Here is a 16,666-nt window from a genome sequence, read left to right on the forward strand (position 1 = left end):
TAATAAATTCTAATCAAAAGTTAAAAATCATTTAACTCTTTAAAAAGAGAAAGAAAAGAAAAAAGCATTTACAGTTTGACCTTAGTCACATAAATACACATACAGAATTAAGAAGCTAGAGGGAATAACAGGGAATGTTTTAAAAACAGGGAGAGAATTCATTTCTCTTTACAATTATGAGTAAATTTATCTTTATTCCTTTCTTATTTCAACCCTTCCATAACTAAGCATGCATTCATTTTATATTCAGAATAAAAATTTAAAAACCTAATTCAAATTAAAAAAAAATTCTTTAAACATTCAACTTTAATCTTTTTTTTTTGCCTCTTAATTTCTTTGAAACATTACACACAAGAGTTCCAAACTTACTTAATCAGTAGCCTATGTACTAACTCACACCATTTTTTTAAACTGTGCAGAAACTTAAAGAATGACAAAAAGATTTGACATATATGATTCTTCCCTCTTATCCCTAAGACTTTCATAAACAACTGCAGAAACTCCAACAACAAAAACATGTAAAACTTCCAGAAAGTTTGCAAGTTGCTCTCTGCTCCACTCAAGAGGAGGAAAAAAAAGGAAAAAAAAAAAAAAAACATAAAGAAAAAGCCCCAACAGAAGGCCCTCTACAGAACAGTGACTGAAAACTTTGTAGTCAGTAAAATACAGACTCTGAAAAACAGTTTACAAATCTACCTAACACTGTAGAACAAAGTCATCAGCTTTTACAAGTTTTAAAGGTATGCAGATCAATATTTCAAATATTATACATAATAAAATAAATGTTATATAGCCATGTGAAGGCAACTCAAGAAAATAGTTTCAGGTATATTAAATATACTGTAAACCATGGCATTGTTACAATGAAATCAGTGCTTCTGTGCACAAGGAAAGCCTCAAAAACATGAGACATATAGACAACTATACAATGTGTGCATAAAACAGGTATCTCCATCCCGATTGACTGATAGGAAAGAATAACTCCAACAGAAAAAAAAAGAGAGAAAATCAAATCTTCACCTGAGATTTTTACCTATACAGGTATGCTTTCTTGGTTATTTCCTACTATATGCTTTGACTATAAATTCTAATAGAAACTAGTTACTCTTTTCCTCTGAACAATTATTCTTGTCCAGTTTCCTGTGAAAGATAAAAAATTTCAAGTATTTGCTTTAGACCCTCTCGAAACTCACATGCCGAAGTGTTCTGGAACTTTTATGTCTATATTTAAAGTATTCTTTCCAAAATTAAATACCTGAACAAAGTATCTTCTTCTATATTTAAGTCTGCTTCATGTAATTTCAAAGATACCTTTACCAAAAATCCTTTTAAGATAAAGGAAGCAAGGCAATAAATTTTTCACAACTCACATGCATACGACTTACAACTGTAGGTAATGCCTAACATAAAGATGATCTGCCAGGCATCATATGTACTATTTCATTTCATTCTCACCAGTCAACATAAAGGACGGAGACTTCCTTTTTGTGTGTGCAGGACTTATTCAGTAAAGTCACTGCAGTGCATTAAAAATGACCATTAATTCTTTTTCACGCCTCCTCTCAACGGGTGGGTGTTATCTTCCCACCTTGTGAATCTGCGCTGGCTTTGTGAGTTCCTTTGACCAACGTAGCTTTGCAGCTTCCATTCTTGCTGCTCTGAGATGCCCACAGAAAGTAAGCTGGATAAAAGAGCACATGGAGGCAAAGGCTCAACTAACCACCAGACTTGAAGGTGAGCCATTCTGGACAATACAGCTGACCCGGCCACCAACCGGCTGCAACCAAAGCAGTGAGTCCAGACAAGACAAGCAGAAGAACCACACAGGCGAGGCCAGCTTAATATGCACACCCACTGAATCATGTGCAAGCAAATGGTGGTTGTTTCAAGCCACTAAGTTCTGGAGTAATTTTACTAAGGAGCAGTAAAATAACACATATATCATCTTAGCAAGGATATATTTTGAGTTACAGAGTTGTACTCTGGGTGATGTAGCAATTATTTATTAAAAAAACAATAGTTCCAGGTCTCATTTAGTAATCCTAAGAGTTAAACGTTTGACACACAGTGAAATCTATGGAATGAGGTAAAGAGGAACAGTTAGTTAATGATATAGGGTAAATATAATATTAAATGAACAGATACAATCTGATTTCATTTTTGTCCAAAAGGATGGGAGCCATATATAAACATGTAGGTGAATACACACACACAACACACACACATACATACACAAAACACTTACGTTATGCAAACCATTTCTGAAAAGATTTATGAGAAATTGGTTAAAAAAAAAAAAAAAAAAAAACTTGCTTCCAGAAAATAGAACTGACGGGTCAGGTGCGGTGGCTCACGTCTGTAATCCCAGCACTTTAGGAGGCCGAGGCCGGTGCACCACCTGAGCTCACGAGTTCAAGACCAGCGTGGGCAACATGGTGAAACCCCCGTCTCTACTAAACTACGCATGGTGGCATGCATCTATAATCTCAGTTACTTGGGAGGCTGAGGCAGGAGAATAGCTTGAACCTGGGAGGCAGAGGTTGCAGTGAGTCGAAACTATGCCATTGCATTCCAGCCTGGATGACAGAGTGAGACTCCATCTCAAAAAAAATAAAAAGAAAACAGAACTGAGAATTAGGGAGGAACCTATACATCATTTACATCCTTTCATACCTCCTAAATTTTGAAACATGTAAATGTATTGCCTAATTAAAAATTTTTTATTTAAATCCTAAAAAGTTAATATTTACTCTTTCTCAACACTTAAAGACATATGCTGAAATATTTCCAGATAGAATATGACTTAGATTCATTTCAAAATTGGAGGTGGGATAGTCAAAATGGTTTTTATTAAAATGTCAAAAAATAACAGATGTTGGCAGGAATGCAGAGAAAAGGGAATGCTTTTACATTGTTGGTGGGAATGTGCAGCCACTGTGGACAGCAGTTTGGAGATTTCTCAAAGAACTAAACTGAACAACCATTCAACCCAGCAATCCCATTACAGAATATAGACCACCTTAAAAAAAACCATTCAGCCTTAAAAAAAAACCATTCAGCCAAAAAGATAGATGCACCTGTATGTTCACTACCGCACTGTTCACAATAGCAAAGACATGGAAGTCCCCATCAACAGTGAGCTGGATAATAAAAATGTGATACATATATACTATGGACTACTACATACCCATAAAAAAGAAGAAATATTTGCAGTAACATGGATGTAGCAGGAGGCCACTATCCTAAGCAAACTAATGCAGAAACAGAAACCCAAATACTGTATATTCTCACTTATAAGTGGGAGCTAACCACTGGGGACAGATGGACATAAAGATGGGAACAATAAACACTGGGGAATACAAGAGTGGTGAGGAAGGGCAGGGGCAAGGGCTGAATAACTGCCTACTGGGTACCATGCTCACTATCTGGGTCATGGGTTCAATTGTACCTCAAACCTCCGCATCATGCAATGCACGTTTGCAACAAACCTCTACACGTACCTCCCAAATCTAAAATAAAAGTTTAAAAAAAAATTGGAGGTAGCAGTAGATGGCAAGATAAGATGTTGCAATGAAACAGTTTAGAGAGAATCATGAGCTGATGATTATCAAAGCTGACTGATGAGTACATGAGGATTCACTATACTACCTATCACCTCTTATTTGAAATTCTTCCTAACAAAAAGTGATTTAAAAATATTAATGTAAAGCTATAACAATAAATCACAGAAACCCAACTCTCCATCATGACAAAAAATAGAATGAACACTAAATATTCACGAATATTTACAAAGTACTGGCTTTTTATTTGTCTGACAATTAAAATTTTCAAAAGAGGTATATGAGTTCCTATTAATACTTACTGAGCGCCGGGCAGGGTGTTCTATAGACATGATCTCATTTGATCTTCACTACAACCCTGTGAGTTAAGTAGTATCATCATCCCTTTACAAGAAAAAACTGAGACTCTTAGCATAATTGTTCAAGGTCAAAACGCTAGCAAATGACAGGATTCAAATATAGGTCTGTGACTCCAAATGCCATGCTCTTTAAGAAAGAATTAAAAGAAAATTACAAATAATCCACAAACAAAATAATCAGCCACTAGTGGACCAAACACTGGGAAGTATCCTCATACTTTAATGAGATGATAGTGTGTGGATTTCAAAATACCTTACTTCCTGAGTTAGGTAAAAGGGATTATAAAGAAAAAAAGTTTGATTAAAAAACATTTTTTAAATCCTCACTAAACTGAAAACCATTATTATTAGCTCTAAAATAATGTTGTACAAATTCTCATCCATTAGGCTTGAATCTTTCCTTATTATCTGTTATTAATTAAACAAATATAAATGTCTTAGTTTACCAAAGTTCTAGGATTTAGTTAATTTTCTCAAAGGTTTTTTGGGGTAGATTCTGTGGTCCCAGACCATTTTCACTCCTATCTTTCTACAAATATTTTTACTCCCTGTCCTACATTTTTTTTAAACAAAAACCAATTTAGATTATTTCTGAACCTAGAATACACATACTTGTTCCTTAAAGAATCCTTTAAAAAGTATACAAACAAGCATATACATCACTAGCATAAGAATGCATTTTTCAAACCATATATTTTGTTCTACTTTATTATATTGGTATGTACCCATAAAGAATAGGAGCTTAACAGAAATCATATTTTAGATAGGCTAATACCAAGGGTTAAATAAAAATTAAAGCAACATGCTTTTAAAAGTAGTGTGTGAGACACCCTAAGAATGGCTCCAGCCTCTGAACTTCTGTACTTGCTTCATATCTCCGCAAATAGCACAAAATTGTTGTGATTTCCCTGTTTAATGTCCGACTGTGAATTCTTCTATGGCAGGGTCTTGCAATTCCAAACAGCAGCACAATACTGGCAAATGGTAGAAACTCAACCATTGTTTAAGGAATTAAGAGAATGCAAAAATGTCACAAGAATTTCACGACTCTCCCAAACAGCAATTTCCTGGCTTTCAGGGAAACAGAGACACTTTGGTTTCCTTTTTTTAATATAATGAATTGATGAATTTACTGGCCATTCAGATTTGAGCAATATACCATATATAGATCCTATTAAAAGCGAACAGAAAAGTCTGTTTCCTGAACCAAACCAGAAAAAATTCAGAGGAAAATGCAAATTTTAACTGGAAAAAAATAATTTTAATTTTTTAATTTATAAAGTACTATATTACTTCAAGATCCGTGTAGGCAAATACGCTAAGCTTCTACAGTTTAGAGGGTTTTAAAAAACTGAAAAGTGAAATTGAGGGTCACATGAACCTGCCATGAAGTAAATGTCACATTTCTGTCTCTGCTCACTAGACTTGTATACTACTAGAGTATCTGTAAACTAAAATGTTATATAGAAAATAACCACATTTCTTCATTTACTCAAACATTTATCAAGTGCCCATTTTATGCCAAACAGCAGGAGGGGCTGTGAATAAAAGGATGAAAACGTGCCCTTATCCTTAAAGAACTCTCTAATAAGAATCTTATAAAACAAACCAGAAGCAAGTTACCATTCACCCATTTATGTAAACTAGTGTCTATTCCCAGTGAATACCTTTCCAATTTCCTGAACTTCTTGCCAAAACCAATAGATAGAAGTCCACGTTAATAAAACTTCCCCTGGAAATTATTTGTAAAATGGGCCACTCTGACTAAATGTGCAGGTGAAAAAAATTCTTTAGCCAAGGACTTGTATTTCAAGTTTTAACCTGAACTGAATGTATAATGAAAGGCAAATGGTCCATTATGGAAATGCTGACAGACTCACACCACCAGTGGAAGCAACTACAACGATGCATTTATTGAAAATTAATGAAGTCCTGAATTTTTATTTATAAAGTGGATATTATTAGTTTTAGATTATTTTCTGCAAGCCAATAGTCAAAATTTAATAAGATGATGTGTACAGATTGCACCAATTTTCACTCTTATCCACTGCCTGCAGCCTATGTGCATTTAAACCAAAAAACATTTGATATACACTAACTATAAATTATTTCCTTGGAGATCTCTCAGGCATGAAGAAAAAGCCTCTTAAAATAAATTTAAAATATTATATGCTTGATGGTGTATAACCGAAGGTTTAATCTCACCACTAAAGGGGCAGTTACCATGATTTTTGCAATAACCCTGCAGACAATAATCAAGACAGCTCCTGTTGTTCTCTCAGTAAAATCTTCGTAAGCACAGCATGGATATATTGTAATTTGATATCTGTAAGATCAACAGCTATACCTCATGACAACTCATAAGATTTTATTCACCATTAAACTGAGCATTTTCCTCAGAAGCCAAAGGAAAGCGTGTTATTTACCAAACATGGTCCTATTAACTATAGATTAGCACATTAAAATAGATATGCTTTCTCTCAAAAAAAAAAAAAAAAAGAAAAAGAAAAAGTACAATGAAACAAGCTCTGAAAAGTAGAAAATTAGATTTTTTTTTTCAAACTTTGGGAAAACATTTCTGTGCCCTATTTCCATCATTATTTTAAAGTAACTGATTCCCATTATTTTTCTACTAAAATATAAGAAATATCCTCAAAATAGAGCTCTCTATGTCACATTCAAAAATGTCTCAGTCTCCAATTCATAATGATATTAATATTATTCTAACTTAAAAAAAAACAAGACACTTAGAATAAATACAAGCGGTAACACAACATCAGGAAATCAGAAATATGTAATTCAGAAAAGGGTGAAAGACAATATGAATTAGTATCAAAGGCATTCAAAATGGAGATTACTAGAAGAATTAAATCACTAGTCATACATACACACACACACAAACAGTAAACACATTATTTAAACACAAGTAGGTTACCCCATCAGTATTTCAGAAGTGTAATAAAACCATCTTTCACTCACCAATGCTGGATTCTCTCTTGGCAGTTAGTGACCACCTGTCATGAAAACAGATAACTACTCATGAAAAAACAGAGCTATGCACAGAGCTACAAAAATCAGTGTATCTGAAAACTAGAACAGTGGCTTTACAGATTTAATAGCATCTCAGTATACATTTTTATTTGTCAAATGCACAGAGATGTGAATGTTAGTTTTTAAGCAGCACACTTTATCATAACCCTCTAATGCAGGCTGATAACTGCAGAACAAATTACAGCTTTCTGATTCACACTGTGGTACAAAACCCGCTTCATAACTATTAGGTGACATATGATATAAGATAACTAGTATTTTGTACAATCTACAGACCTGTTTTCAATATTACATATTTTGTAGAATATGTAAATGTTATAAATAACAAGAAACCAATGTAACATCCACGTTTTGTCAGTTTAAAAAAAAAAATGACAGTAGTGAAAATATTTTATTTTGTCAGTATATCTCCAAACATTTTCACCTGTAATTTTTATTCTGACGCATTAAAAAATGAATTCAGTGATATTTTTCTACTACATTTTCAAGAAGAAATACTTGGGATAAGGAGATGCTCTGAACAGCTCATTTGTTCCCCAGTGAATTATGATAAAGATTGTAAGCACTTCACAGCCAGTTTAAACTATGCTTATAATACTAAAACAATGAATTTAAGTACAAAAGTTATTTGTTTTCCTTGGAGATATGTCAGTAGATTCTCAAAATGCTCAGAAAATAAGAAGACTAGTCAATAAAGAAAAATGCAATTTAAAAAAAAAAAAACTATTTTTGAATGACAATTTAAGAATTAACACTGTTTTCAAGGATTGCTAATTATCTACTTTTAAATTACCTATTAATAAAAATTTTAAACAGCAGTCTAGAATACCATATACCACTTTAGAGACAGAGAAGCTAGAGGATGAAAGCCAAAACGCTTAAGACTAGGCCATGACAAAAAGACAGCAGCATTATCTAGTTTGCAAAATGCTGCTCTAGTTCACTGCTCTAAATACCAATATTATCTCTTGTATATGCTCAATGTTTCACCACCCCCTCCCGGCAAAAAAAAAAAAAAAAAAAAAAAGATTTTTTTTTTAGACCTGTCACTAAATTCCTCCATTATAACATTTAATTCCTGAAATAAATGTCCTCTTTTGGGACATTTTAAATACTAAGACAGCAATCCTGTACCAAAATACATGCTATAATCAGAAACCCAACCATACTACACATTAACTCATCATCCATTTTAGAATGAAGATCTCTCAGTAAGTATCAATCACATAGCAACACTTAATAACAGTGGCAATATATAATAGAGTACTGACTTTACATCTGGAAGAGCCAAACTAAAACTACATCAATCCATTTCACTGTTTCTGATTTGGCAGTAATTACAAAATAGACAAATAGAATTAAATGTAAATTGAAAAAGGAAAAAAATGCTCATGAAATCCTTTTCATAAAGTTCCTATTTAACAACCCCATTAAAAGATGAGACCCAAAAACAGTCAGGATGTTTTCCAATCCCAATGCATGTGTTTCCAAGCATGAAGAGAGCCAAAAGCACAGAAAGCAAAGCCCTGCAAACCATAAGAGCAGAATGTTCATTAACCTCTACATGATAATCCTTTCGTAGCTGCATATTAACTAGTTACACATTCATAATCATTTACATTATTTAAAGGACCTTCGAGGAAATCTTCTAAGCTATATCCATTAGTGACGGTGTTAAAGGTTAGAGAAGATAGTCTACCTAATGTTTCCAGGAAGCCTTTTTAATTAGTAAATATGTAAATTTGGCACATATGCTTTTTATGTTTAAGAAACAAGTCACTGGTAGAAAGGCATGTGTTCTTGCCATCACTCCCCATAGTCTACCCTCCACTTTGTTCCGGCCATACTTGCCCTGTTCCTTTTACTTCCCTTAAACAGTCTCCCTAGGAAGACAGACCAACACCAAAATCCATTTCACAACGTATAAGAGAAATTTTAACTGCCAAAATGCTGCCTTACATTTTAAAGTCTTTATTAGTTACATATAGTATTTAGAATATCAGACTTCAAATAAACACTAACCAAATGGAAACTAAAGAAGTGACATGTTGGAAATCCGAAACAAGGGGAAAGATGAAAGAGGTAGATATAAAAATATATAGACTAGCCTTCTGATGGCATGTTTAGGTTATCTTTGCTTATATAAAAGATTTATGGTCCACCTACTTGCAAAAAAGATTTTAGCCCAAGCAGTTTTATTATATTTAGAGGGTTTTTTGTTTGTTTGTTTCAGTTGTCTTCTATTTTACAGCAAGTTATTCAAAAGAATAAAATTAGTAAATTTCGGCCGGGCACGGTGGCTCACGCCTATAATCCCAGCACTTTGGGAGGCCGAGGCGGGTGGATCACGAGGTCAGGAGATGGAGACCATCCTGGCTAACACAATGAAACCGCATCTCTACTAAAAATACAAAAAAAAAATGGCCAGACGTGGTGGCAGGCCCCTGTAGTCCTAGCTACTCAGGAGGCTGAGGCAGGAGAATGGCGTGAACCCAGGAGACAGAGCTTGCAGTGAGCCGAGATCGCGCCACTGCACTCCAGCCTGGGCGACAGAACGAGATTCCATCTCAAAAAAAAAAGAAAGAAAAAAATTAGTAAATTTCTACAACTCAGAAATTTTAGAAGGTGTTATAAAAACAAATATTTTCCCTTAAGTTAAATTATTCTAAATAATCTTATTTCTCCTGAAAGGGGACTCAGATTAATTACTTTACGTATTAAATTTTAAAAGTAACCATGAGGCAGTGAGCCTTGTTCTACAAGAAACACTTGTAAACCACAGCAAAAGAAACAAAAACATTTCATTACTTTGTTATCCTCCACAAAAGTATGACCACAATGGAGGAACAATACTAGTTTTTTTTATTTTTTAAACCTGCCAAAACATGCAAATAGCACCCCTAAAGAAAGAAAATCTTATTGTATTATTTTCATTTTTCTTAAAAATAGTTACTAGGCTTCAACTTTAAAATAACTGAACTAGTAAATTATTTAATATAATGACCTCATTTACACTCAAGAATTTATAATAAAGTATGTACCTACATAGAAGTGCAGCAGTAAGTCCACAGCAAAGAAAAAGAACTATGAGCTGATTTATCACTATTTAGGAGTCTTTACCAACAACCCAGTGGCTACAAAGTCATATGGTATTCATTCTTTGCAACGCAAAACTGTCTTTAACCTATGAGCAATAACAACAGGTCTGCATTCCAACACTGCATGTCACAAAACAAACTGCAAAGATTTCGATGCAGTTTAGATCTTTATTTGGAGAGGAAACCTCTGTATTCAGAGATGAAGTAACTTACTAAATATTACACAACTGTCCAGTAACTGGTAAGAGATGAGATCAGTTTTAAAACCAAGTCTAACAGGGATTCTACCTAATCCTAAAGCGCATAGTCCCTATACTGGCCTGCTTCCAACCATCATGCAACTTACTAGATAACAGCAGAAAAACACTGGTTACAGCTGCAGTCTTAAAACACTGACTGCTATTGCTGTTTCTCCTCTACTAGTTAGTTCCTCAGTCCCACACTCACGAATAAGACCTTGCCAATCACGTCAGTAAAAGCAAATTCCGTAAGCTTAAGTTCACCAATTTACTAACATTATAATCCTTATTTCTTCCAATGCCTCCTACAGCTCCTGACCCTTTCTGATGAAACAAGTAAGTATAAACACCACATTTCCCAAGCATCATTTAATAGTATATCTGCTATGTTTAGGTGAAGGTGGAAGGGTAATGTGCTAGCCCCACAATTACTATCACACCTCATCGTATTTTTAAGACATTTATACATTAACAGGGTTAGACACCCAGAAGGACAATGATGGACAGTCCACCCAACAATATTTTTCTGTTCATTCGTGTCCAGCTAACATACACATACTTTTTGTTACCAAGGGTTAAAATAAAACATTTGATAACTTTTAAGGTCCACAAATTATATGGAAGACAGGAATAATAATTTCTTAGCTGTTGCTCCCCAGAAGCTGCTTTTTAAAAATTATTTTATAAAGGAGAGCAGTAACATGCAGTAAGATCTCCAGTACTTAAAATTTTTATTTGTGCTATTTATATTGGTGACAGACCACAAGAGGGCATAAACCTATGAGTTTCTAAGGCAAGTTAAATACAACGCCACATTAAAACTAGACTGGAACAGAAAGCCTAAAAGGTCAAGAGTACTTCTTCATCTTTGATACTTTCCTCAAAAATGCTTCACCTCTGAAACTTTTCTCACAATACTGCAATTTTAAATTCTTCCTGTATGGGTTAATGTATAATATAACAGTTTGGGAATTGTGCTAATCAGAGCTGTCTAAATTTATATAGTTTGCTTCTCTTGCTAGACTGTGACTTCAAGACAGATCTTACTATTTTGGTTTTAAAGCTGCTGAGTCAAAAAGAAAATAGTATCAGCAGGAGCTGAAGCCAATAGATACTTGACATACATGTTAGTGACAGTTACTTAAAAGCTGAAAATAATTTCTTAAAAGATAGATTTGTCAAGTAGATATATAAACATCATTACCAAAGTATACAAAAAGTGTACTTTCAACGAAACTTATAAAAATTACAAATCTTTTAAGTAAACCCCTTTGCAAAGAAGGGAGGAACTGACTACAGGTTCCTAACAGAAAAAAAGCAATAAGCACTGGGATAAACCGCAATAAATCGAGTGTTACTGTATAAAAACCACCTTAGGCCGGGCAGAGTGGCTCATGCCTGTAATCCCAGCACTTTGAAGCCAAGGCTGGTAGATCACATGATGCCAGGTGTTCAGACCAGCCTGGCCAACATGGTGAAACCCTGTCTCTACTAAAAATACAAAAATTAGCCAGGGCGTGGTGGTGCATGCTTGTAATCCCAGCTACTCCGGTAACTTGAATTGCCTGAACCAGGGAGGTAGAGGTTGCAGTGAGCCGAGATCACACCACTGCACTCCAGCCTGGGAGACAGAGGGAGACCCTGTCCCAAAAAATAAATAAATAAATAAATAAACCACCATAAAAGTAAAGAAAACCATTTCAATTTTAAACAAATTATGTTCTAAATATGCTGAAAACCAAACTCTAATGAAAGGTAAGTCCAATTATATGGAGCCACTTCTGAAAACACTTACATGTTCTTATTTAAATTTTTTTTTTTTTTTTTTTGAGACGGAGTCTCGCTGTGTCCCCCAGGCTGGAGTGCAGTGGCACAATCTCGGCTCACTGCAAGCTCCGCCTCCCAGGTTCACGCCATTCTCCTGCCTCAGCCTCCCAAGTAGCTAGGACTACAGGCGCCCGCCACCAGGCCCGGGTAATTTTTTTGTGTGTTTTTAGTAGAGACAGAGTTTCATGTGTTAGCCAGGATGGTCTCGATCTCCTGACCTTGTGATCTGCCCACCTCGGCCTCCCAAATTGCTGGGATTACAGGCGTGAGCCACCGCACCCAGCCCTTATTTAAAATTTTAGCTAATATGGAATCAAAAGTCTCCTTAATCCTTTCCTTTACGTTTTAGCCAGATTCCTCCTACACAGGCTTCTAAGGCATTTTTTCCTGTATTTCAATCTAGTCTCGTTTTACACAAATATCGGACTATGTCTAACGTGCTCTGGCACTGTACATCTCACTCCCTTGTTGGCTTTACCTACAAACTAGGCTCTTTTTTACTTTCAATAATCCTTACTCACTAATCTTAAGTATTCTATTACCGTTTTCTCCTATTGGAAATATTTTAAGAGTGGTGACATATACATTCAGTAATATTTCTAAGAATGAAGACGTTTACATGTTTGGAGGGTTTTTGGGGTTACTTGAACTAGAGATCCAGGAATTCTAACTGTTCTGGCTGAAAGCTCCATGAGGTAGGGGCCGTTCTCCTTGATCCACCAGCACTCACCTGCCATAAGCAAGCAAGCAACAAGTCCTCTTAAAGAAGCACAGGTCTACTATCAGCCAAAAACCGCAGGAGACGTTTTTCTGTTTAGAACCTTATATATTTTAGTCAAGTCATACAGTACATATATATATATATATATATATCTCAGATATATGTCCCTGTAGTAAACATAACATTTGCAATGAAACATATGAATATTCAAAATGCAATAAATGCCTCACCCATATCAGTTCCAGTTTTGTCAAAAATGAATATCCCATAAACTTAAGAATAACTGTGTTTTCAGTGCTTTTCAGGCTTCTGATTGCAGATAAGAAATTGTGACCTACATTTCTGAATCTGAAATACTGCCTGAATTCCACCTTGCATGCCCACTGTTTTACCAGAGATATCAATCATTTCTTCTCCATTCACATACCTTCCTCGTAGAAACCCTGCCCTTCTCCCATAAAGAAAAGAATCCCATTTCTCCATCTGTAGCCACAATGAAGGGTGAGGATAGATACCTGCTGCTAACTGGACCAACCTCACTTACTTTGGACATCAGAGCCTGAGGTAATTACAGATTCTGGTTCTAAAAGGAAGACCACAGTGGGATCTGCACAAGCTAACCAACCATCTAAAGCAGCTGGTATGGGAAACAACAAAAAATACAAAACAAAACACACAGACCCAAAAAACTCCTACCTTTGACTCTCTCCTGACTTCTTCCAGTAAATTATTTCATAATTTCCTAAGCATTTGTATGATATGCAACTAAGAAAACTTTAGAGTAGTAAACTTGCCACACAGATTAGGAGGAGACTGTACCTGTGAAGGGCTCAAAGAAAACAAACAGCCCACCGAAGAGTAAATATAAACAGTTTAAAAAAAAAAAACAGGAAAATACCCTCTCAGGTAACAAAAAGTCAAATTAAAGCAATCTCATTTAGCATTAATTAAAGAAGTACATTTTTATTTTAAAAAAACACCGCTGGCTGGGCGTGGTGGCTCACACTTGTAATCTCAGCACTTTGGGAGGCCAAGGCAGGTGGATCACCAGGGATCAGGAGTTTGAGACCAGCCTGGCCAAGATGGTGAAGCCCTGTCTCTACCAAAAATACAAAAAATTAGCCAGGCGTGGCGGCAGGCGCCTGTAATCCCAGCTACTCAGGAGGCTGAGGCAGGAAAATTGAACCTGGGAGGCAGAGGTTGCAGTGAGCCAAGGTCACACCATTGCACTCCAGCCTGGGCAACAACAGCGAAACTCTGTCTCAAAAAAAAAAAACAAAAAACAAACAAAAAAAACTACCACTGTCAGTGAGACTGTGGTAAAAATCACAAATCACACTAAATCACTGCAAGTAGCTATGTAAATTCAAAACTCAGTCTAGACTTCTACAATACCTCCAAGTAGGACAAAAAAAGCTTGTAACTCTCAGACAGTAGAAGAGACAGATAAATACAAAAATTATCTCTTTAAAGGCATCCAAGAGCTGCCAAAACAGTGAGGACAAGAGGGACTAAGGATTCAGAAAGGGGAGAACTGTGGAGAAGTGAGCTGATCATCTGAAGCCACTTTTTTCTCAGACAAGAGGAGGCATAGGCAAGAGGTTGAGAATTATGTTGGGCCCGGAGGAGACAGCCATGGCTAGCAGACAGAAACAAGCAGAACCTTGTGCAGTCTGACAAGGCTATACGGTAGCAAAATGAGAGCGCAGGAGCGGTCTTAAGCATACAACTGGTTTCCCTCCCATGATATCTGTCAAATGCTGAGCTGTGAAGGCCAAAAAGATAAACCGAAACTCTGAAAAGCAGAGCTCACGATCAAACAAAAATTAGAGTTCAGAAGCCTCCAAGGAAATATGGCGTAGTGAGCAAAATCAAGCGTCCAGATGAAAGCCTGAAGAAACCAGAAGCAGCAGATGCCTTACGAAAACAACAACCTGGCCTTCACTCCACCCAGTACCTGCCTGGAGTAAGGTGACCAGCTCCCACTGCATCTGCCTCACTAGAGGAAGTTATCACCTTCAGGAATATCTACAATCTTTAAAGACACAATCCCAGGATTTAGTCAAAAATAACTACGATGCCAAGAAACAGGATCATATGACCAAAAGTCAAAAGAAAAAATAAAACAGAACCAAATACACATGCAATCTAGATACTGGTATTAGCAAACAATGATTAATACGTTCAAGGAAATAGAGGAAAAGATAAAAGGAATATATTTTAAAAATAGCAATTTTCGCTAGAGAACTGAAATCTACATGAAGAAACAAATGAAAATTCTACAACTGAAGAACCAAAAATTAAAATAAATGGCATTAAAAGAAGATTAAACAGCAGATATCAGTATTTTTCAACTTGAAAGGTCAAAAGAAAACATCCAAATAAAAGCCCAGAGGTTCAAAAATAAAATATGGAAAATACAGAAAAGACCAATAAGAGACATGTGAAACACAGTGTAAGTGCAAGATCCAGAAAGGGAAGAGAGAATGTAGCAGAAGCAATATTGAAAAGATCTTGAATTCTGGATTTTCTAAAACTGATATCAAAGTATCAGCCAACAGACTGAAGAAACTCCAAGAATCCCAAGCAAGAGAAGCACAAAGAAAATTTCAAGGCACAACACAGTTACAGTGATGAAAACCAAAGAAAAAGGGAAAACTTTATGTGCAGCTGGGGCTAGGAGGCGGCGGCACAGGGGAGATTCACAGCCTTCAAAGGAGTGACAAGACTTAGAGTAGAGCTAACTTCAACATGAAGGACAGAAAGTGAACGATAATAGAATACCTTGAAATGCTGGAAAAAATAACTGAAAACCTATGGTGATATACACAGCAAACAGATCCTCCAACATAAAGGAAAAAATAACATTTCAACAGAAACAGAATTCTGCACCAGCAGACTTTCATTAAAAGAAATACTAAAGGTTTATTAAACTAGACATGTTGTTAATTAAATGTCTTATCTAAAAAAATTATTAAACAACTAGATATTGTTATTAAATGTGATCAGTTAAAAAAAAAAAGAAGCAACAACAACAAAAAGGACTCTTCAGAATAATACAAATGCAGAAAGAATTAAAGTACAGGATAAAAAAAAAAGATAGGTAAAGATAAATCAATATTGACCACACGAAACAATTAAATACTGTGTTGTGGTGCTTAAAACACAAAGAATTAAAAAGGATGGCAGCAATCATGCAAGAGGTGGGCTGTATAAATGAATGCATGCTACAATCTCTAGAGATACCAGAAACTGACTTAGTGAAAAGGAATTGTAAAAAAAAACAAAAAAAAAATACTATAAATACGTATTATATTTAGTACTAAAGCATATTGAAAGTATAGTATAAAAGTAGTAAAAAATAATGTATCACAAACAAGTTAACAGGAGGACATAACAATAAAAAATGTTTGATCCAAAGGAAGGGAAAAAAAAAAGCAGAGAAAAAAGAGCATAAAAGTAGGTCAATTAGAACTACAATGGGATACCATCTGACACTCCAGTCATGAGGATGGCCCTTACAGAAAACAAAAACAGCAAATGCCAAAAGTTGCCCAGTATGTGGACTGCAACCCTTGTGAATTTGTCTGGGAATGTGAAATGGTACAGTCACCTGGGAAAGCAGTGTGGCAGTTCCTTAGAAAGTAAACACAGAATTACCATATGATCCAGAAATTCCACCTCTGAGCACACCCAAAAGAATCAAAAGCACCCGGGTGCAGTGGCTCACACCTGTAATCCCAGCACTTTGGGAGGCCGAGGTGGGTGGATCACCTGAGGTCAGAAGTTCAAGACCAGCCTGACCAACATG

At 35.6% G+C, this 16,666-nt stretch overlaps 1 protein-coding gene across 1 annotated transcript in view; it reads right to left on the bottom strand.

Annotated features, from left to right (window-relative positions):
* The window catches only part of URI1 (URI1, prefoldin-like chaperone), a 118,090-nt gene that overhangs the window by 53,705 nt on the left and 47,719 nt on the right, over positions 1-16,666 (bottom strand). Inside the window, exon 2 of the mRNA XM_011995258.1 lies at positions 6,899-6,933. Within this exon, the coding sequence (XP_011850648.1) occupies positions 6,899-6,933 (35 nt within the window). The remainder of the gene's footprint in view (positions 1-6,898; positions 6,934-16,666) is intronic.

This window comes from Mandrillus leucophaeus, unplaced genomic scaffold (genome assembly GCF_000951045.1).
Source record: "Mandrillus leucophaeus isolate KB7577 unplaced genomic scaffold, Mleu.le_1.0 Scaffold48, whole genome shotgun sequence".
Lineage (NCBI taxonomy): Eukaryota > Metazoa > Chordata > Mammalia > Primates > Cercopithecidae > Mandrillus > Mandrillus leucophaeus.